The sequence below is a fragment of the Vulpes lagopus genome, chromosome 5 (genome assembly GCF_018345385.1).
Source record: "Vulpes lagopus strain Blue_001 chromosome 5, ASM1834538v1, whole genome shotgun sequence".
NCBI lineage: Eukaryota > Metazoa > Chordata > Mammalia > Carnivora > Canidae > Vulpes > Vulpes lagopus.
In genome coordinates this window covers 63,317,680-63,339,870 of record NC_054828.1, presented here as the reverse complement: position 1 = coordinate 63,339,870, position 22,191 = coordinate 63,317,680, and the positions used below count along the sequence as shown (strand labels likewise).

The 22,191-nt window shown below is 39.7% G+C and overlaps 1 protein-coding gene across 1 annotated transcript; it reads right to left on the bottom strand.

The window, feature by feature from the left end:
- Positions 1 to 3,331: 3,331 nt before the first annotated feature.
- On the bottom strand, positions 3,332 to 7,714 carry AVPR1A (arginine vasopressin receptor 1A). The gene is made up of 2 exons (XM_041757560.1): positions 6,755 to 7,714; positions 3,332 to 4,529 (listed from the first exon to the last, which is right to left on the bottom strand). Exons 1-2 carry the CDS (start codon positions 7,710 to 7,712, stop codon positions 4,243 to 4,245), a joined length of 1,245 nt encoding a protein of 414 aa, XP_041613494.1. The 5' UTR covers positions 7,713 to 7,714; the 3' UTR covers positions 3,332 to 4,242.
- Positions 7,715 to 22,191: the final 14,477 nt, after the last annotated feature.

Sequence of the window (22,191 nt, the reverse complement as noted above, 5' to 3'; positions counted from 1 at the left end):
CATTTTTGATGCTGACATGCTATGGGCCGTATATATTGTTTCATTCATGATAATTTACTTAAAAACTGAGTTAGAACAGTATTCTTAAAATGTCTGTGCATGAAGTAGGATTACACAATTTGTGTGATTCAACCTGTTTATTAGTCTGTCCTGAGGACTTAAAGGAAATAACTCTTCTATGATAGTCTTCACATTTTTCTTCCAATTGGCTGAGGTCAAGTTGTAATAAAGATTCATTCTCTCATATGTATTGTCCTGTGTTACTCATGATTCCAAGTGTTGGTAAATGGCACTGAGTGGTAAAGGGGGTCACAGGGTGGGAGAGGACAGAGATACAGTGACTGTTTCTGTACCTCCCAGATGGCTCTGCCCTGGGCTTACTCTAAATACAAGTGTAGCTTCCAGTGTGAAAATCCATAAGGGCCCAGATTACGTCAGTTTTATTTTATTTTATTTTATTTTATTTTATTTTATTTTATTTTATTTTATTTTAAGATTTTATTTATTTATTCATGAGAGACACAGAGAGAGAGAGAGAGAGAGAGAGAGAGGCACAGACACAGGCAGAGGGAGAAGCAGGCTCCATGCACGGAGCCCGACATGGGACTCGATCCCCGGTCTCCAGGATCACGCCTTGGACCGAAGGCAGGCACTAAACCGCTGAACCACCCAGGGATTCCCATTACGTCAGTTTTAAAGGAGCCTAATCTGATATTTGGAGTGAAAGATTAGGCTCAATTGCTTCCTAGATGGCTCTAATTATTATGCCTTAGTGGTAAAATCAAACTCTGAAGCTATAATTTAAAGCTTCAAGTATCAAATTGCATTGCAAAAATGCAGGTTTTTGAGTCTGGAAAACTTAAACCTAATTGGATTAATTAGATAATAGATTAAAGTTGTGTTTGTTGTCCATTCTAAGAACTGTAGTAAGTGTAGGAGGATACTGGATCTTATTAAGTTTATTTGACTTTTCCCCCCTTTAAAAACCGCACCCTTCCCTTATTTATGATGTAAGACTCCTTTGATGATGATAGAAATTCTGTATGTAGAGCGAGTATATATTTAACCAAAGAATTTCACTGATTTCCTTCACAATTATTTTTTTTTCTTCACAATTATTTTTACAATTTAAAAATCCTGTCCCAAATTAACCCAAATCAATCACTTAATACATATTTTTAAATGTTCCTTTTTCATCAACAATTATTGGTTCTCAAATGCCCAATAGACACCACCACCAGTTTCTCCCTACCAGTGAATTGCTTATTAATTACATCCCCCATACCCACAGACAGATGCAGTAATATTGTATATTTGCAGAGTGTTCCCGCAGATAATTCTGCAAAATAAAATTAGGTGACATAACATATTTATCCTTGATTGCAAGCCTTCACTGGGCATAATATCTCAGATCTTCTCCTCTCTCAAGAAAGAGGAATCTTTCCTTCCCAGCCATCTAAAGTTTCCTTTCTTCTGAAATACACAGGACTCTTCCAATTTGGAATATTGTGTTGGGACATATAAATGCCATTCCAGATATGTAACATTAAGGACGTTTAGCACCTAGCTAGGTTAAGATTCTCAGCCTAAATCACAGAGAATAAGACCATCTATTTGCCTAGTACAGAAATAGCACTTGGATCTCTTGGGGTTTCCCCCTACCCTTTAGTATTATCTTGCCTCCTGATGCACTTAAAAGGAGAGAACACAGCTGGGTAGGTGGATATGCACCTTATTTGAGAGATGTTCCTACAAATAAGATTCAAACTGAATACTTCTACCTGAATGTATGTGTCAACATTTTGAAACAATATGTACAAAAACCACAGGTTATTATTTTGGAACTGGATGGGCTCACCTTTGTACCAACTGAAAGGGCTTTAGTTTTGAAGTGTTGAGGACAAGTTGCCACAAGGGCTGACAGAGGCACAAGGGCAGGGTTACTGAGATGCTGCTGTGACCCAAATAATGAAGAACTGATTAATTTGACTGGTGCCCTTTAAGAAACATATTTGCTATTTTTACAAAGCAGAATTCTAAAACCTACGGGCCTAATTTCTATAAAACATTCGCAAACTTTTTTTAGGCATGTCAATCCAGGGAATAGCGGAGCCTGAGAATTTGGAAAGGCAAAGGAATGAAGAGGAGTGAAATTGAACCTCCTAGGTTCTCACAGTGCCATCCAGTCCTCAGCTTCTTATCTACAAAGTAAAACAAAACAAAATAAAACTACAGTAATGCTGTTAAAATAACTATTGCTTCCTCGAAGGGATGCAAAAAGTTCATGATGTATCCTCAAATCATTGCATGATCTCTAAGAAGGAGAAGGGCCAGAGAGCATAGCTCAGAAAAAAAAAAAACAAAAAACACCTTTGGGTTCCATTAATGAAAAATGCAGTCAGAGTAGCCAGGTAGTGCTGTAATTTATCTCTGTTTAGAAATAAAAGAAATTGATACTCTCGGCTGGCTCTGATTTACCTGCATTTAAAGGAAAGCAAGTTCTATCTTTAAATTGGAAAATTGTGGTTAGGCAGGAGACCGGCTTCATGGCTGCTGGCAACGCTTTCCAATGAATCAGCAGAGCTATATTTAAATTTTAGGATTCTGTATCCCAGACATGAAACCAACAAATTCTGGTTAATGGAAAGTAAACAGGAAAAAGCTGTGCGATTCTGAAGACTATAATAAAGTCTATACTTTAAGACTATAATAAGACTATAATAAAAGTAACTGGTACATTCGTAGAGCACTCGACAGTTCATGAAGATTTTTTCACACCCTTGATTTCATCTGGTTCTCACAATAATCCTGTGAGGAGTTATCAACCTCATTGTACAGCCAAAGAAATGAAAGCTTTATGTGTCTTTAAGTAATTTTTTTAAATTTTATTTTATTTTTGTCTTTAAGTAATTTGCCAAAGTCATGCATTAGTAGCAAAAAACCATATTAGTGCCCAATAGTTTTCCACCCCCCCAATATCCTACCCTCCTCCTACCCAACCATGCCTCTGGCTGCTCTGTAACTGTTAAGTGGATAGGAGACAGAAAGGATCAAATTATTTTTAATTAAGAATGAGAGGGCATTCTATATCCTGTCACTTTTTAAAAAAATATTGTTTATTCAAGAGAGCATAGCAGAGGGAGAGGGACAAGCAGACTCTATGCTGACCAAGGAGCCCCATGCAGGGCTCGATCTCAGGACCCCGAGGTCATGACCTGAGCTGAAACCAAGAGTCAGACCTTTAACCAACTGAGGCACCCAAGTGCCTCAATCTGGAGTCACTCTTTAGAAGACTCTTTTATTTATAAATCTGGACACCCCACACATGAACCAGCGTGACACAGGATAAGTTTATAACACTAGTCAAAACATGTCTACAGTGTTCTAGAGAAAGTCGACATAGTACCTTGGATAATCCATTTCTACTCTTCTAATAAAATCGAATATTCCTTGTACAAATCTGACTTTCAAATGGCCTTGCGGTGGGAGAACAGAGGTTTTGTTGGCCATTTGACCGTATTTTCTCTAACCTTCAGCATCATAATAATTGTGCTTTCTACAACTGGTATAACATGAGGGAACCGCCAGTTCTAAAGTTACCATTTAGAAATTGAGGTGATTTACAGCATTGAACAGAACTTTCCTCTTGCTGCTGTGAACCAGGCATCCCTGCTCCGTATGCCCCAAGTACTCATGCCTGTGCAAGGCACCTTCCCATCTCCAGGACACTGTGTGAGGCTGCATTTTCAGATGCAGAAACTGACGCTTACTGGATGAAAACAATTTCTCTGAAATGTCTTCTAATTCCTTTCAAACACTAAGGCTGCCGATGAGCTCACTTTGTTCAGAAAAAAAGGCCCCTACACCGTATGACTTCTAAACCAATCAGGCCTTAGTTATGTCCATAATAAAAGAAACGAAAGGAAACCAACAACAGAATGTAAAGCCAGGGTGGTGATGATTTTTCCTTTAGAAATATAACTTCTATTATATTTCTGGGAATTCGGCCTGCAAACTTTAGTGTGGCAGGTTTGTTTGTTTTATTAACACCACATATAAAACATTTCATAACTTTTGGTCCAGGCAATGTGAAAATGCAACTAGAAATACAGTCTTTGTCCTCACCAAATCACTTTACACTTATCACCTATAAGTTCATTTCTTCTCATGATTTCTAGCTGGATTCAGCCAGTGGACCCCAAAGTCCTTTCTTTACAAGAGGTGGGCTGTGTGAATGTGGGTTCAGGTTGAAACAGGAATGAATTTGACGGACTTGGAAGTTTTAGGGGAGTCCTTCCATGTGCCCATACTGTTTGTCGGGCTTCGGTTGTTAGTATAGGAAGTCTGTCTTCTGCTCACACTGTCAGAATCTACTTTGTTGAATGTTTGCTTCATGTTTTGGCAGCATGGGAAGCTCTGCACACAGTCTTGCAGGAGATGGCCACTGAAAAACATGTAGATCCAGGGATTGCAGCAACTGTTCAGGGAAGCCAGTAATGCCGTGATGGTGATGGCTGGGTTTTCTGATTCTGTATGAAAAACATAAGCGGAGATTATTTAAACAGTCACAAGCAAGGAAATGTGCACCGGATAAACTCATTTTTCTATGGATTCTTAAAAGGGGCAAAAAAAAGGGTTATGGGTTGATATAGAAAATGAAGTATATTGTTTACCAATGTACGGAAATTGCTTGGCTGTCAAATATTTTCATAAGCAAGATGCATTGACATCAATTCAAATATCTTAAGCCACTTAAAAATATTTCAGTGGAATGAATGGGACTTTCAAAAAGTTAAGAATATCAGATAATTTATTTTTAGGATTTTTGTATTCTTTATACTAGCACTAGTATGTGCTAACAGACACAGTGCTTACAGAATGGCTGCAATTTCAAGGAAATTCCAAAAGTCTATAGCCACATATACAAAACTGTCTATTCATCCTAACAACTAAGTCAAAAGTATGACAATATGGACCATATTTAGCGGTTTTAGATTTTTTTACTATTAAACATATTCTGTAATAAAACTATACATGAGAGGGTCGTAGTAATAGGTCCCTGAAGGATGCATTATTTGTTAGTGGAGTTGGGTTTTGTCTTTTTTGGTTAATTTTCTGTGGCTCCTTTTGATTTTAAAAGAAAACCAATTTTGTGGTTTGGACAATTAAATTATATTAAGAACAGCTGAATTAGGAAATTCCAACAAGTTTTTGAAATATTTTATGCTGGTTTGCACTGGTAAACTGTGTCAATATTATAAGCTTTTACAGAACTATAACACTGATAATATACTTTTTCTAAGGATAAGAATAATCAGCAAGTGCTAACTTTTACATGATTATTAAATATAAACTTGAATCTTCTCACTCTTGCTATGCTGGAATAAGTTGCAGGTTATATCATCATACTCTGTGCTAACATGCTACTATTAATGGTGATCATGGTCCATGGCTAAGGCTGTATTCAAAAAGAATGAAACTCATCAGCATACTTAGGCACAAGTAGAGAAGTTTTTAGAAATTATATCTAAATCCTTATAAAGGAATAATTAGACTGATTTTTTTATTTGATTGGTAATAATTAAGAGGCTAAGATCAAGCAAGACAGGAAATGGTAAACCAAAAGTATATCATTTATGTTGTATTCTTTATTATCAGTAATATTATAGCCATTCAAGTATTTTTATTTGTTTGAAATAAATTCACTTTCAAATGTTTTATTTGCAGATGTAACTTCCAAAGTGTATCACCTATACCCCCTACTCCAATCCCAAACAACAAAAGGAGACAGTTCTTTCCAGATACCTATTTCCCAGCTACAGCCACTGTGGTAACATTCCTGTAATATATTTTATTTGAAAAGTGTGTGTGTGTGTGTGTGTGTGTGTTTTTTTTACTAAAAGGAAATACCTTTTTCAAGACTCAATATTAAATGTTTTATTTTATTTTTGGGGGGGAAAGGTTTCTTGTAAAGTTAGTTTTTTCAGTTTGTGGAGGAGTTAAACAAACTAGTAGGTATGGCGGACATTCTCCACACGCTACTGCAAGAGTTGGGTGCGGAGGCTGTAGCTGTATGGTTAAGTTAGTGCTGAAAGACAAATTAATTAGTTTATCCAACTTAGAGTTTATCAATAATCCTGCTTTAAAATACCAGAGAAAAAAATCTGGCAATAGTCCTGCTTTAAAATACCAGGAAAAAAATATCTTGCAGTAATTTTTAGGAAAAAAAAAAGGAAAAGATTATAAGAAATGGAAACTAGTAAACCTAGTAAATACTAAATTAGAATTATTGACTTCTTAAGAATCTTCAGGAAAATAGGTCCGTTTATCCTTGCCCTTTGAGGGGGGGGCGCATTTCTACAAAATTTTTGTATTGATTGTGATACTTTTAACAAACTAGCAGAAAGTAGTTGCTACAGTGTATCCGGTAGACTTGACCGCAGGGTGTGAGCGCGCAGCGGTTAGAGATGCGGCAAGAAGTCACCGGGCACCTTTGCGGTCGCCAGGCTGACCCTAGGGCGCAGCTTCTGGATTCGTCTTGGGATCCTTGCAAGCTGCAAAAGCAGATTCCTGGGCCTGGTTCTGGATCTGCTGAATCCAAACGTCCGCGGGTGGAGACGCCCAGAAACTGCGTTTTGGGTTCATCTCGCCCAAGGCGTCCCCCGGGGACGTTTAGCCGCGCTGGGCCCGGGGGACGCCCCCACGAGCCGCAGTCCTGCGCTCCCCTCCCGCCCCCCAGCCCCCCTGCACCTACCGATCCAAACAAACCCGTCGTCCCAGACGGACCACATCTGGAGGATGAAGAAGGGCGCCCAGCAAACGACGTACACGGTCACGATCACGAAAGTCATCTTCACGGTGCGCATCTTGGCGCGGGAAATGGTCTTCACGCCGCTGGCCCCGGGCGCCCGCAGGAGGCCCCTGGGGACCGCGCCCGCCGCCGCCCCCGCGCGCAGGGCCGTCCTGCCGCGGACGCTGCGCCAGATGTGCGAGCAGATGCAGCCGTAGCAGGTGGCCAGGAGCACCACGGGCGCCACGAAGATGCCAGCCGTCATCCAGGTCACGTAGGCGCGGGGCCCCCACGGCTGGATGAAGGTGGCCCAGCAGTCGTTGGCCTTGGTGACGTTGTTCACCTCCACCATGGAGAAGACCAAGTACTGCGGCGTGCTGAGCACCAAGCTCAGCACCCAGGCGGCGGCGATCATGAGGCGCGAGCGGCGCGTGGGCTGCTGCAGCGTCTTCAGCGGGTGGCACACGGCGATGTAGCGGTCGGCGGTCATGACCACCAGCATGTAGGGCGACACGAACATGCCGAACACCTGCAGGTGCTTCACCACGCGGCACAGGCCGTCGGGCCCGCGGAAGCGGTAGGTGATGTCCCAGCACATCTGCGGCAGCACCTGGAAGAAGGCGACGGCCAGATCGGCCAGGCTCAGGTGGCGGATGAACAGGTGCATGCGGGACGTCTTGCGGGGCGTGCGGTGCAGCGCCACCAGCACGCTGCTGTTGCCCAGCACGGCCACCACGAAGGTCACGGCCAGCACGGCGATCTCCAGCTTGGCCAGCTCCTCGTTGCGCGCGTCCCTCGGGGGCCCGCCGCCGTCCGCCAGCGCCCCCGCGTCCCCGCTCCCGTTGGCACCGCGGCCGGACGCAGGCCACCAGTGGCTGGAGTTGCCGGCGGACGGGCCGCCGGGGCCCCCGGGGATGCGCATGCCGCGGGTGCAGCGCCCGCTCGGCCGGGCGGAGGCCGCTGCGCTCTGCGCTCCCCTGCGCGCCCTGCCCGGTCGCCTGTTCCAGCGCCCGCGGGGCTGCGCTCGGTCGCCTGGAGGCCCCGCTCCGCGCCCGGCGGCCCCGCTCCGCGCCCGGCTTCCCCTCGACTCGGAGGACGCGGGGGAGGCGCGCTGCGAACCCTCGGTGCTCGCGGCCTCGGTTTCCCCGAAAGCGCTCCCGCTCCTGCGCCCCAGCGGCCGGAGGCTGCTCGGTGCCCGCCGTCTCCGTTCCCCTCCCCGCTCCTGGGGGCTTTCTTCCTCCCTCTTTTTGTCCCCCCCTCCTCCCCCGGCCTCTAGACGTCGGTGATTTGTCCTCCTTGCATCACCGCCGCGGGGGTGGGGCTGGGGGTCGGGGGCGGGGTGCCGGCGCCTTCCCGCGCTCCTCTCGCCGGGACTCGGAGAGCTGGACGTGCCTTGGCGCTGTTTCCCCCGGGGCCGCGGCCACAGCCACCTTAAGCCCAGTGGCCATCCCAGCAGACGCAGCAGCGGGGGCGGTCCCCTGCAACCCCGAGGCCGCCCCCGGGGCGCGCGCCCTTGCGCGGGAACCTGGAGCGCGACCCCCGCCTCCTCCCGCTGCGGTTTGCACTCCTGCAGCTAGCCAGCGCCCCCTCCCCTTCGGGTCCCCATCTCCCCACCCCCGCCCCCCTGCAGGGTAACAACGCGGTGACTTAAAGGTCACCCTGCTCTTTGTTACCTCCAGCCCACGTCTGAGGCCCTGAAGGCCGCGCGCAGGTCTCCGAAGCGGCCCCCCGGGGTGGGGTGGGGGGCTGCGGTGCGCGTCTCCACTGCAGGTTAAAGCTCTCCTGGCTCCCTGGGGGTGCGCGGGGTGCCTAGAGAGCTTCCCTGAACTGCATTCCTGGGACCTCCTCCGGACAAAGCCCGATCCCACAGGGGATGGGCGCAAAGGGGGCCACCGCCGGCCGTGGGGACTTGGTCGGGTCACTGCTGGGTCGTGGGGACCTCCCCTTGGATGGACGGGGAGCGGCGGCCTGATGCGGCCCGGCAGGCGTGGTGCAGGGCACGGGAGCCAGGGACCGAGAAGGATGCAGCCCCCGCGCTTTGCAGGAAGCGACACGGGTACCTGTTAACTAGCAGGTAGACGGCGACAGCCCGCGGCAGGTGCAGCGCCCGCGCCCCGCGCCCCGCGCCCCGCGGGAATCCCTCCGCTCGAGCTCCGCGTCCTGAACTTGGGTGAAGGTGTTTTCCCAACGACAGCGAGGGGGAGCTGTTTTCAATCCATTTAACCAAGGGGGGACAAAACGCTTTATATACGCCCATGACTTTTTTGATTAGAAAATTAATGTTGAGTGAAATAAGTCAATCGGAGAAGGACAAACATTATATGGTCTCATTCATTTGGGGAATATAAAAAATAGTGAAAGGGAATAGAGGGGAAAGGAGAGAAAATGAGTGGGAAATATCAGAAAGGGAGACAGACCATGAGAGACTCCTAACTCTGGAAACTAACTAGGGGTGGTGGAAGGGGAGGAGGGCCGGGGGGGGGGGGGGGGACTGGGTGACGGGCACTGAGGGGGGCACTTGACAGGATGAGCACTGGGTGTTATTCTGTATGTTGACAAATTAAACACCAATAAAAAATAAATTTATAAAAATAAAAAAAATGTTTTTGCAACTGTGGTATAAGTGTGATTGTCTCAGAAAATATATATATATACATACATATATATATATGTATGTATATATATATATATGAAATGTAGGCAAAGAAACCGGAAGGTTTTCCGAGGTGCAGTTCTCCGTGATGATTCCAACTTTGCCCTCCAGTTTATGATGCATGTCCATTGCCAAGGTTGTCACATTAGGAGTGCTGGACTCGGTCCCTGGAGTCTTGCTTCACTGTGGCTGTGTGTGAGCCTCAGTTTACACAGCTTAGACGTGGCAGTACAAGTACCTGCCGTACCTGCTGATACGGTTGTTGTGGGGAAATGCTCTCAAATCTGCAGGCAAATCTGTCCCCTTTTCTCTAAGATAACCTAGGAGGCAAAAGATTTTTTTTTTAAACAAGTTCAGAGATGGCAATGCGTCAGAGGTTTCCGGGCCAACTTTCTGGAAAATCCTCCAAGCAATGGGTAATAGTCACCGACTCGGAGAGATAAGCTTCCTTTTAAGTCACAAATTATATTCCTAGTACTCTTCATGAGAAATAAGGTTGTCTGACTCCGGTGTCCCTGGGTATTGCCAAGGTGGCCAGAACCCAGCAATTTCATGGCTCTTGGCTCTATACCTTTGAGCTTTTAGGTTTTCTGAGGGGAGGAAATCTGCAGTTCAGGGTCATTAAAGTCTTTGGGCTTATTTCAGAAAGATAGTGTGATGGTCTTTGAGGAAATCATTCATCTGTGTCAGTCCTTTTGATCCAATAAGGAAACTGTATCCAATTTATAAAAATATAATGTGTGAATATATCCAATTTTATATATATATATATTTTTAAATTTTATTTATTTTTTCATGATAGTCACACACACAGAGAGAGAGGCAGAGACATAGGCAGAGGGAGAAGCAGGCTCCCTAGGGAGCCTGATATGGGATTCGATCCCGGATCTCCAGGATCGCGCCCTGGGCCAAAGGCAGGCGCTAAACCGCTGCGCCACCCAGGGATCCCTATCCAATTTATAAAAATAACTTGTTGGGTTGCATCTGGGGGGCATAGTTAGATGATATTCAGTGAACAACAATACTGATTATGCATATGTATAGAATATATATACCAGGATACGTATGGAAAAAATTTTCAATGTGGATTCCAGAATCCAGTACCTTTCTTAACCCATGTAGTTTAAAAACTGTGTCTGTCTTAATTTTACTAGTTCCATATTCAAAGGAAACCAGGACCACTGAAATAAAGACTCACTATTCATGTACCTCACTGGACCTGTTGTGAAATCTTTTCAGTGAAGGTTAAAGGAATTTTGGTCCTAAAATGTGAAAAGAACATAATCGATATTTTCTGTGGCATCTGGTGCTTTTTCTTAGAGCAATTTGCATTTACTCTAAACTTCTTGTATTATGAAGGCTTACTACTTTTTCTTTCTTACTCTAAGTGGATTTTGGTTAACATACTTGGGGAGTGAAATGATGACAAAGTGAAAGGTGTGCATACATACCCTGGAGTAATCTTTCTCTTTTATTTGTCAGCCTTCCTTTCACCCAGCGTGCAATTCTAGGTGCTCAAAGTACCCAGATGCTAGGTACTTTAATCAATGGAAGGAGCTACCTCCTTTACTTACTAGCTGTGTGACTTAGTTTTAATTTTTGAGTTTTAAAATCCTCATCCATAAAATCTTGGTGATAAAATATAATGCAGATACAATATAATGCAAGGATTATATAACTGGTTATTTACATTTCTGGCATTTCATAGGTATTCAAAACCTTAATTCTTCCTTTTTTTCGAATATGTGAATATCCTCCATATTACCTGTTATTTTGCCAGTAAGTTTTTTCCTTCCAATTAAGGCAGCATGTCTCCAACTTCTTTATGTGCAATAGAAGATATTGATAGGTTTTCTGTGAGAAAAGAGTTCCATGGTCAAATACGTTGGGGAAATGCTGTGTATACGTTAAAAGAACCTCTGAGTAATCTGTTAAACTTTATCAATGTTTCCTCAACTTATTTAACCATGGAAAACCCACATCCTTTTTTTTCCTCAAGGAACAGTGATTAATACGTATCAATGGCTACAGTTTGAAGAACACTGAATAAAAGTACTTGGAGTTCCAGAATGCTTGGAGACCACCACTGGACTTAGTCAAGTCAAGAAGTTGGGGGTTTGAGTCAAGTTTAAGCTACTCTACTAGAGGCAGGGATACCCAATATAATGGGCCACATTTAATATATCATACTACGTTATGTACTGCTTTATAGCTGCTATTCATATGTCCTCTCTTGTCTCCTTAAACTGTCGAAGTTTTTTCCCTTTTTCTTAGTGAGAAAATGGAAGAGATTGTCTGCAGGAGCACCCATTTTACTTCTGTAGCCCACAGCGACTCCTTCCACTTCAATTATAAATTAATGGCATTATAGTTACAGGGCTATGGTCTGGTATTTATACCATTACCTCTAGCAAACCAACAAATATCTTTGGCACATCACTATGCTAAGTCTTGAGCTGGATACAAAGAAGTATGTAACGGCCACTAACATTTACTAAATACTTTGTGCCAGGCACTGTCAAAATGCTTTCTTTATTTCTTCGTTTAAGTATTTATTCATTTAATCTTCTCAGTGACCCTATGTGGGATGTACTCTTATTTCATTTTACATTTAAACAAACTGAAGGACAGAAAGCATAAGTAATCAGACTTCGGTAACACATCTGGTCAATAATAGAACCAGCAATTAAACAGAAGCAATTGGGACACCTGGGTGGCTCAGAGGTTAAGCATCTGCCTTAGGCTCAGGGCAAGATCTTGCAGTCCCAGGATCGAGTCCCACATCCAGCTCCCTGCATGGAGCCTGCTTCTCCCTCTGCCTGTGTCTCTGCCTCTCTCTCTACGTCTCTCATGAATAAATAAATAAAATCCTTTAAAAAATAAACAGAAGCAATTGATTCCAGCATTGTTTACAATATTAACCAGTATACTGTGCTGCCATCTGTGCGTCTCATGTTCCTGGATTTTAAAGACTTATATAGCATACGCATTTGGTCACTTAACATTTCATTGGTGTATGATATGTTCTCCTTTAAGACAAGGAGATTCTATAGGGTCGGCACCTACAGGGTCATTCTATATCTTTGGTTTCCTCTTCAGTAAACCAAGTATAAAGTAGTGGTCGTAGTAGTGGAAGTAGTAATAGATAATATGAGCATTTACCTTAGCTCTTGACTCAAGAGCTAAGAGCTTTAAATTCCTTATTTCATTTAATCTTTAAAATAATAATTAAAAGATACTGTATATAGGAATACACATTATTATCTCACTTTACAGATGAATAAAACAAAGGTTAGAGAAGTGAAGCAACTTAGCCAAAGTTACAAAGCTCTGTGTGGCTGAGCTGAATCATACATCATCTATTTGAAGTCAAGGCATTGATTCTAACCTGTATGCCCTACTGCCTTTCATACACATTACAAGCACTTAATATATTTGAAGAAAGAATTAACAAACATTGCAATGGAAACTGATTTTTGAGTGCTGAAGGAATGTGAAACTTAAAAAGTACTTGAGACTGGATAAATTAGGGAAGAGTTCTTAAGGAAGCATCTTGGAGCACCTACATCTCTCTAATATCTTCATGAAGATGAGAGTCAGCATTATATTTGGAAAGCTCTTAAATAGCTCTAGTCAGAATTCTGTTTTACAAATTCTGAACAGGTTAGTATATATTTGATTTTAAAAGATATCCAGTGCAACATCATGATATATTCAAATTGCTGAGAGGAAAAAACTCCCAACCAAGAATACTCTGAAGGAGAGATTAAGAGTTTTCTAGCCAAGCCAAATCCAAAACAGTTCATCACTACTAAACTGGTCCTAACAACTAGTGTTAGAGAGATTTCTTTAAGCTCAAAAGACAAAGTACTAGCCATTAACAAGAAAATATAAAAGGTAAAAATCTCAATGGTAAAGACAAACATATAGTAAAGATGGTGGAATAAGCCCTTAAAAAGCCAGTATGAAGACTAGAAGATGAAAGTGCTAAAATTACAATAACTACAATAATTAGTTAAGAGATACACAAAATAGAAAGAGTGAAATACAACATCAAAGTGTGACATGTTGCAGGGGAGGGAAGTAAAAATGTGGTTACATAGTTGTTGGTTACATATGTGGTTACATAGCCTATAGTTACATATAGGCTGTTACATGTGAATTTCAGGCTAATCACAAAGCAAAGACCTATGGTAGACACACAAAAGATAATGAGAAAGGCATCCAAACGTAGTACTAAAGAAAGTCACCAAATCACAAATGAAGAGAGAAAAAAAAAAAAAAAAAAAAAAAAAAAAAAAAAAAAAAAAAAAGAAAGGAATAGAGACAATTACAAAAAGCAGCCCGAAAATGATGAACAAAATGGCAATAAGTACATACCTATCAATAATTACTTTAAATGTAAATGGACTAAATTCCCCAAAGCACATAGAGTAGATAAATGGATTAAAAAACAAGACCCATCTATATGTTGCCTGTAAGAAACTCGCTTCAAATCTAAGAACACACAAAAACTGAAAGTGAAGGGATGGAAAAAGTTGTTCCACGCAAATGGAAACAAAAGGAAAGCTGATGTAGTTATAACAGGCAAAATAGACTTTAAAACAGAACTGTAATGAAGGCAAGGAAGGACATTACATAATAATAAAGGGGTCCATCCAACAGAAGGAGATAACATTCATAAATATTTATGCGCCCAACACAGGAGCACCTAAATCTATAAAGAAAAGTTTAACAGACTTAAGGGGAGAAACAGCAGTAACAGCAGTACAATAATAGGGGACCTTAATACTCCACTTATTTCAATGAATTGATCATCCAGAAAAAAAATTAGTAAGGAAATGTTGGCCTTAAACAACACATTAAACCAGATGGAGTTAAGAAATATCTGCAGGGCATTCCATCTACAAAACAAAAACAAAAATAAAAACAAAACAAACAAACCAGAATACACTATCTTCTTCAGGGGACATGGAAAATTCTCCAGAATAGGTCATATGTCTCAATATATTTAAGAAGATTGAAATTATATCAAGCATCTTTCCTGATCACGTGGGATGAAATTAGAAATCAATTACATGAAGAATGCTGGGAAAAACGCCAGCATGTGGAAATTAAACAACTTGCTACTGAACAACCAATGAGGCAATGAAGAAATCAAAAGGGAAATGAAAAAATGCCTTGAAGCAAGTGAAAATGGAAATACAACTGCTCAAAATCTATGAGATGCAGCAAAAGCAGTTCTAAGAGGAAAGTTTATAGCAATGCAGGCCTGCCTCAGGAAACAAGAAAAATCTCAAGTAAACAATCTAAGGTTATACCTAAAAGAATTAGAAAAAGAAAAAATGAAGCCCAGAGGTAGTAGAAGGAAGGAAATAATAAAGATAAGAACAGAAATAAATGAAATATAGACTAAAAAGACAACAGAAAAGATCAATGGAATTAAGGGCTGGTTCTTTGGAAAACTAAACAAAATTGACAAATCTTTAGCTAGACTCACAAAGAAAAAAGATAGAGGGTTCAAATAAACAAAATCAGAAATGAAAGAGGAGAAGTTAGTTACAACTGACACCACAGAAATACAAAGGATTATAAGAAATTACTATAAACAACTATATGCCAACAGACTGGACAATCTGGAAGAAATGCATAAATTCCTAGAAACATACAATCTTCCAAAACCAAATCAGGAAGAAATAGAAAATCTGAATAGACTGATTACTGGTATGGATAGTGATTCAGTAATCAAAAATTTCCCAATAAGCAAAAATCCAGGACCAGGCAGTTTCACTGGTGAATTCTACCAAACAGTCCAAGAAGATTAAATACCTAGCCTCCTTAAACTCTTCCCAAAGAACTAAAGAGGAGGAAATACTTCAAAACTCATTTTATAAGGTTAGCATTACCAAACACCACAAACCAGGCCAGGACAGACACTCACACATGTGTGCACACACACACACAAAGGAAGAAAGAAAATTATAGGTCAATATTCCTGATGACCATAGATGCAAAATCCTCAACAAAATATTAACAAAATAAATTCAACAGTATATAAGAAATATGTACACATTAAATATGTACACTTATTTCATGGATATAAGGATGGTTCAACATTCACAAGTCTATCAATGTGATATACCACATTAACAGAATGAAGGGTAAAATCATATGATCGTTATAATAGATGCAGAAAAAGCATTTAACAAAATTCAACATGCATTTATGATAAAAATGCTCAATAAAAGTAGGTATAGAGAGACTGTTCTTCAGTATAATAAAGGTCATATATGACAAATTTATACTCAATGGTGAAAAGCTAAAAACTTTCCCTCTAAGATCAGGAACAGGACAAGGATGCCCACTTGTCCCATTTTTATTCAACATAACATTGGAAATTCTACACATAATAATTAGACAAGAAGAAAATTAAAAGTCATCAAGATTGTCACTATTTTCAGATGACATGATACTATATATAGAAAACCTTGAAGACTCTGCCTAAGAACTTAGAATTAATGAATTCAGTAAAGTTACAAGATACACAGAATTGCCATGCAGAAATCTGTTGCATTTTTTTAAAAAAGATTTTATTTATTTATTCACAGAGACAGAGAGAGAGAGGCAGAGACACAGGCAGAGGGAGAAGCAGGCACCATACAGAGAGCCAGACGTGGGACTCGATCCCCGATCTCCAGGATCACGCCCTGGGCTGCAGGCGGCGCTAAACCGCTGCACCACCGGGGCTGCCCATCTGTTGCATTTCTATACACGAATAATGAACTATCAGAAACAAATTAAGAAAACAGTTCCACTTAAAAATGCTTCAAAAATAGTAAAATACCTAGGAATAAATTTAACTAAAGTGAAAGACCTCACTTTAAAAACTAGAAGATACTGATAAGAAACATCAAAAAAGACACAAATAAATGGAAAAATATGCCATGCTCTTGGACTGGAAGAATTAATCATTGAAAAGTCCTCTTCACTTAAAGCAATCGACAGATTCAGGGCAATTCCTACTAAAAGGAAATTTTTCACAGAACTAGAATGAATAAATCTGAAATGTATATGGAACCACAAAAGACTCATAGCCAAAGCAGTCTTGAGAAAGAAAAAGCTGGATGTATCATGCTCTTGGATTCAAACTATACTACAAAGCTATATTATATAAAAAAATAATGTAGTGCTGGCATAAAAACAGACACTTAGATCAATGGAATAGCACAGAAAGCCCAGAAATAAACCTATAAAGTCAATTTATGACAAAGGAGTCAAGATTATACAATGAGGAAAAGACAGTGCCTGCAAGAAAAGTTGCTGGGAATACTGGACAGCCACATGCAAAATATTAAAATCAGACCATTATCATACCCCATAGAGAAAAAAATGACTCAAAACGGATTAAAGAATTGAATGTAAAACTTGAAACTATAAAACTCTTGGAAGAAAACATAGGCAGTCTTAAAGTCATAAAACTCCTGGATGAAAACATAGGCCCTAAACTTCTTAACATCTGTCTTGGCATTGAATTTTTGGATTGGACTCCAAAACCAAAGACAACACAAGCCAAAAATAAACAAATGGAACTAATCAAACTGAAAAGCTTCTGCACACCAAAGGAAATCATCGACAAAATGAATAGGCAACCTACTGAATGGGAGGAAATATTTGCAAAATCATATATCTGATAAGAAGTTAATACTCAAATTATGTAAAGAACTCAACTCAATGGCAAAAACATAAAATGGGTATGAAGGAGGGCACGTGATATGATGAACAATGGGTATTATACACAACTGATAAATTATTGAACACTACATCTGAGACTATGTACTATATGTTGGCTAATTGAATTTAAATTAAAAAAAATGGGCAGAGGATCTAAAAAGACATTTTGCCAAAGAAGACATACAGATGGCCACCAGACACATGAGAAAATGTTCAATAATACAGTATCAGGGAAATGGCAAGTCAAAGCCACAATGAGATTTCACCTCACATTTTTAGAATGGCTAGTATCAAAAAGACAAGAAATCATAAATGTTGGAGAGGATGTGGAGAGAAGGGAACTCTCATACTGTTTATAGGAATGCAAATTGGCACAACCACTATGGAAAACACTATGATGGCTCCTCAAAATATTAAAGATAGAACTATCAAATGATACAGCTATACCATTCCTGAGTATTTATCCAAAGAAAATTAAAACACTAACTTGAAAAGAAATACGCACCCAATGTTCATTGCATTATTTACAATAGCCAAGACATGGAAACAACCTGAACGTTCACCAATGGATATATATATATATATATGGTACATATATATAATGGGATATAGCACATATATACATATATATAATGGAATACTACTCCTCCTCCATTAAAAAGAATGATAACTTGCTATTTGTGATAGCATGGATGAAACTTGAGGGAATTATGATAAGTGAAATAAGTCAAAGACAAATATCTTATGATTTTACTTGTGGAATGTTAAAACAAAAATTCAGATACAGAGAACAGATTTTGGTTATCATCAGGGAAGGGGATTGGTGGGGTGGGTGAAATGAATCAAGGCGGTAATTGTATGGTGATAGATGGTAACAAGACTTAAAAGATCAGATTACTATGTTGTACACCCGAAACTAAAGTAATGTTAGGCACCAATTTTAAATAAATAAAAAAGGATTAACATTGAATTGAGGCATCCCCGGGTGGCGCAGCGGTTTGGCGCCTGCCTTTGGCCCAGGGCGCGATCCTGGAGACCAGGGATCGAATCCCACGTCGTGCTCCCGGTGCATGGAGCCTGCTTCTCCCTCTGCCTGTGTCTCTGCCTTTCTCTCTCTCTCTGTGACTATCATAAATAAATAATAATAAAAAAATTAAAAAAACATTGAATTGAGAAATATAGCTTGCTGTATAAAATATTAATAAAAATCAGTTATTAAGGACAAAAATTTACCCAGAAGCAAGGAGCTTGCTTCTCCCTCTGCCTGTGTCTCTGCCTCTCTCTCTTTGTGTGTTTCTCATGAATAAATAAAATCTTTTTTTTAAAAAAGATATTCTTTTAGCAAGCTGGATCATTGAGTCTGCCCCTTGTATCCGTAACTCCCTTTTTCACATGAGAAAAGGTTTGCATTTTAAAAAATTCCAATATAGTTAACATGCAATGTTATATTAGTTTCAGGTGTACAGTATAGTGATTCAGTAATTCTATACATTACTCAGTGCTCATCGAGGTAAGTGTACTCTTAATTCCCATCACCTATGTCACCCATGCCACCCCACATCCCCTCTGTCAACTGCCAATTTGTTCTGTGTTTAAAGCTCTGTTCTATTCATTTGTTTTGTTTCTTAGATTTCACACATGAATGAAATCATGTGTATTTGTCTTTCTCGGTCTGACTTGTTTCACTTAGCATAATACCCTCTAGGTCCATCCATAGGCAAATGATGCAAATGGCATCATCTTATCCTTTATATAGCTGTGTAATATTCCAGTGTGTGTGTGTGTGTGTGTGTGTGTGTGTGTGTGTGTACACCACATCTCCCTCATCCATTTGTCTATCAATGGACTCTTAGTTTGCTTCCGTATCTTGGCTATTGTAAATAATGCTTCAATAAACATAGGGGAGCATGTATCTTTCTGAATAAGTGCTTTCATTTTCTTTGGGTAAATACCTAGTAGTGGAATTACTGGGTCATATGGTATTTTTATTTATTTATTTTATTTATTTATTTTTTTTTGTGGAGCCTGCATGCTGTTTTCCACAGTGCCTGTACCAATTTACATTCCCATCAACAGTGCATGAAGTTCCTCTTTTCCACATTCTTACCAACACTCATTATTTCTTGTCCTTTTTTTTTTTTTTTTAAGTCATTCTGATGGGTATAAGGTGATATCTCACTGTGGTATTGATTTGCATTTCCATGATGATTAGTAATGTGGAACATCTTTTCATGTGTCTTTTGGCCATCTGTATGTATTCTTTGGAAAAATTATCTATTCAGGTCCTCTGCCTACCTTTAATCAGATTATTGGTTTCTTGGTGGGCTTTTTATGCGTGTGTGTGTTGAGTTGTATAAGTTCTTTATGTAATTTGAGTATTAACCCCTTATCAGACATATCATTTGCAAATATCTACTCCCATTATGTAAGGTGTCTTTTTGTTTTGTTGATGGTTTCCTTTTCTGTGCAAAAATCATTTTAAAATGTAATCTCGATGTTTTATTTTTGCTTTTGCTTACCTTGGCTTAGGAGACACATCTAGAGAAATGTTGCTATGGCTGACGTCAAAGAAATTACTGCCTCTGTTTTCCTCAAGGATTTTTATGGTTTTTACAGTTAGGCCTTTTTTTTTTTTTTAAGATTTAATATATTTATTCATGAGAGACACAGAGGAGAGAGGCAGAGACACAGGCAGAGGGAGAAGCAGGCTCCCTGTGGGGAGCCTGATTGGGACTCGATCCCGGGTCTCCAGGATCACCCGCTGGGCTGAAGGCAGGCCCTTAACCACTGAGCCACCCAGGCGTCCCATACAGTTAGGTCTTTTATTCATTTTGAGTTTATTTTGTGTTTATTTTGAGTTATTGTGTATGGTGTTAGAAAGTGTTTCAGTTTCATTTTTTTACTTAGCTGTCCAGTTTTCCCAGCACCATTTATTGAAGAGATGTTTTCCCATTGCATATTCTTGCCTCCTTTGTCAAAGATTAATTAACCACATAATTGTGGGTTTATTTCTGGGCTCTCTATTCTGTTCCATTGACCTAGATGTCTGTTTTTGTGCCAGTACCATGCTGTTTTTATTACAGCTTTGTAGTATGTCTTGAAATCTGGGATTGTGATACCCCTCCTTTGTTCTTTCTCAAGAATACTTTGGCTATTTAGGGTCCTTAGTGGTTCCACACAAATTTTAGTATTATTTTTTTTCTAGTTGTGTGAAAAACACTGTTAGCATTTTAATAGGAAGTGTATTAAACCTGTAGATTGCTTTTGTTTAGCAAATACCAAAGTATTTTGATAGTATGGACACTTTAGTGATACTGTTTCAATCCATTAGCTTGGAATATCTTTCCATTTGCTTGTGCCATCTTCGATTTCTTTCATTACTGTTTTATAGTTTTTGGAGTACAGGTACTGTCACCTTCTTGGTTAAATTTATCTAGGTATTTTATTCTTTTAGGTGAAATTGTAAATGCAATTGTTTTCATTTATTTTTCTGGGGATTTATATTTTTTTGAAGGATGCTGACATCAAGAATTGTGATTGTATTGTTATCTTCTTATCTACTGTGAATAATTTTTTTGTAAAATAAATTTTAAAATACTTTTCTGGCTTCTCTTTTTCTTCTTTCTTGAGGTTTAACAGTAGCCGCTTTTGACAATTTGGTTCTCTTCCTATTCTTTATCCACTCTCCTGCCTCTTCTGTCTGCCTTCTCACACAAACTTGCCAAATGACTTCAGGTTTTCTAAAAGCTTCTTTTCCTATCACCATGGAAGACTGTGATTAATATTTTAATCACAGTTTAGTTGCACTTTATTTTGTCTTAGGATTTTCCTGGTGATAATTAGATATTTACAATTAATTTATCTCTGGATGAAGCAGACAAATTGCCTGAGAAATGATTGGATCGTAACCTCAATGTGCAAATTTCTAAGGATTGTTTTCTCTAAATATATTTAATGTATGGATGTAAAATAAAATAGGCTTGAAATATATGGGGCTTTATCTCAGTGTTCTCAGATAGACTTTGATCTGGAAATGTTCTCTGATTACATGGTAAGTCAAGGAGATAAAACAGTTATGAATACATCATCATTGCAATTTCCTAAGTACCTGCAGTCAAATGGATTTCTGATGTTCTTTATTCATTACTACGTAGAATACAGTATTAAAAGGAAGAATTCATATGTAGCTAATGTAAAGAGAAGACCTTCATGCTTCCCCAAATCTCTGTTTAACTTTGTATTTGAAAAGCCAGTCCATATTCTCAAGAATTTATTCTTTCCATGAGAATTTCTCACTGTCATATAGGATTATAGATAGCTACTTCACACAACCAAATCCTGTATGGATTTATTTTCCCATAATGGAGTGATAACTTGATGCACTCCACATAGAAAACCTAAGCAGAAAAAAAAACTGGAACACCTCTTTAACATTACTTTTAATATGGTTATGAGTAAAGGGAAGAAGAAAAAGTAGCTGTATGCATTCATTTATAATGGTAAGAGCTGTATTTTCTGCTTAGAACAATTATTTTTTATAAAAACTTGAAAATGGAGCAATATAAAGAAAATTATAAATCTTTCATACCACTCCCAGCATCTACAGATAATCACAGTTATCATTTGCTTATGCTTCTCAGTGTGTGTTCATATTTTTTAAAACTTGAATTAGGCCATCTTATATATATTATAACCTGATTTTTCAAATTCAGAACACATTATGAACTTTTTTCCATGTCATTGAGTATTCTTTTATATTGTGAATTTCATGGCTTGATAGTCCTGAACCATCCTATGACACACCTCATTTATTTATTTTATATATTTCTCATGTTTAGGGAGACAAAGTTTTGACCTGCTAGATTTTTCACCAGCCTTCTCCCCATCCTCACCCATGACACACAATGTTGCTTAAAGATACTTCTATACTCACACTCATGTTTATTTCCTAAAGTTAAATTTCTGTAACTAGAGTTACTGGATCAAAGGTTATATAAAATTTGATCTTATTATCAAC